The sequence below is a fragment of the Acyrthosiphon pisum genome, unplaced genomic scaffold (assembly GCF_005508785.2).
Source record: "Acyrthosiphon pisum isolate AL4f unplaced genomic scaffold, pea_aphid_22Mar2018_4r6ur Scaffold_21937;HRSCAF=25330, whole genome shotgun sequence".
NCBI lineage: Eukaryota > Metazoa > Arthropoda > Insecta > Hemiptera > Aphididae > Acyrthosiphon > Acyrthosiphon pisum.
In genome coordinates, this window is record NW_021771456.1 from 1 (window position 1) to 616 (window position 616).

Consider the following 616-nt stretch of genomic DNA (forward strand, 5'->3'; position numbering starts at 1 on the left):
TCTTGTTATTACTAACAACTTTTTCACCTTCAGATTTCAATTGATCAACAAACAAATCAACATCTTTAGATTTTGCTCCTAATTTTAAAGCTTTATTGGTTGATGTGTATTTTGGTGTTTCGGGTTTGGATACTTTTATTTCGTAAATTGAATCTGCAACTGGTGTCATTGACATGTAAGAGCTTGATGGTGCTGTCATACGAACACCCTTTTTGACAGCATCAATTCTTTGTCGTTGTAATTCTTTTGCTTTCTCGCGCATTTTAACCTTAGCATCACGCTCTTGTGATTGACGTACCGCTTGATACATTTTTTCTTCGTGAGAATCCATTTCAACAAATGTTCTTACTTGTGCTAAATTAACACTCTCCCTATATCCAAGGGCTACAATTTCATCAAAAGCAAATATTAAATCAAAAGATTTTTTTGATACTTCACTCTCATCGACTAACCTAGAACAAAAATCATTCATATAATTGTTAGTAAAAGTTACAAGACTTTTAAATCAATAAACTGATTAGGATAAGGTAGGTACTTACTTGCAACAGTCCAGAACTACTTTTGAAAACAATCTTAATGTTTCCAAATCTTCTAATATGTTACTAGTCTTTGTAGT

The 616-nt window shown here is 32.1% G+C and overlaps 1 protein-coding gene across 1 annotated transcript in view; it reads right to left on the bottom strand.

Annotated features, from left to right (window-relative positions):
* Positions 1-4: 4 nt before the first annotated feature.
* Positions 5-616, bottom strand: part of LOC100164111 (coatomer subunit delta) — a gene marked incomplete at its 3' end in the record, with an annotated part of 975 nt that continues 363 nt past the window's right edge. Inside the window, exons 2-3 of the mRNA XM_029492622.1 lie at positions 540-616; positions 5-452 (exon numbers count right to left, since the gene is read on the bottom strand). Coding sequence (XP_029348482.1) covers positions 5-452; positions 540-616 — 525 coding nt within the window. The remainder of the gene's footprint in view (positions 453-539) is intronic.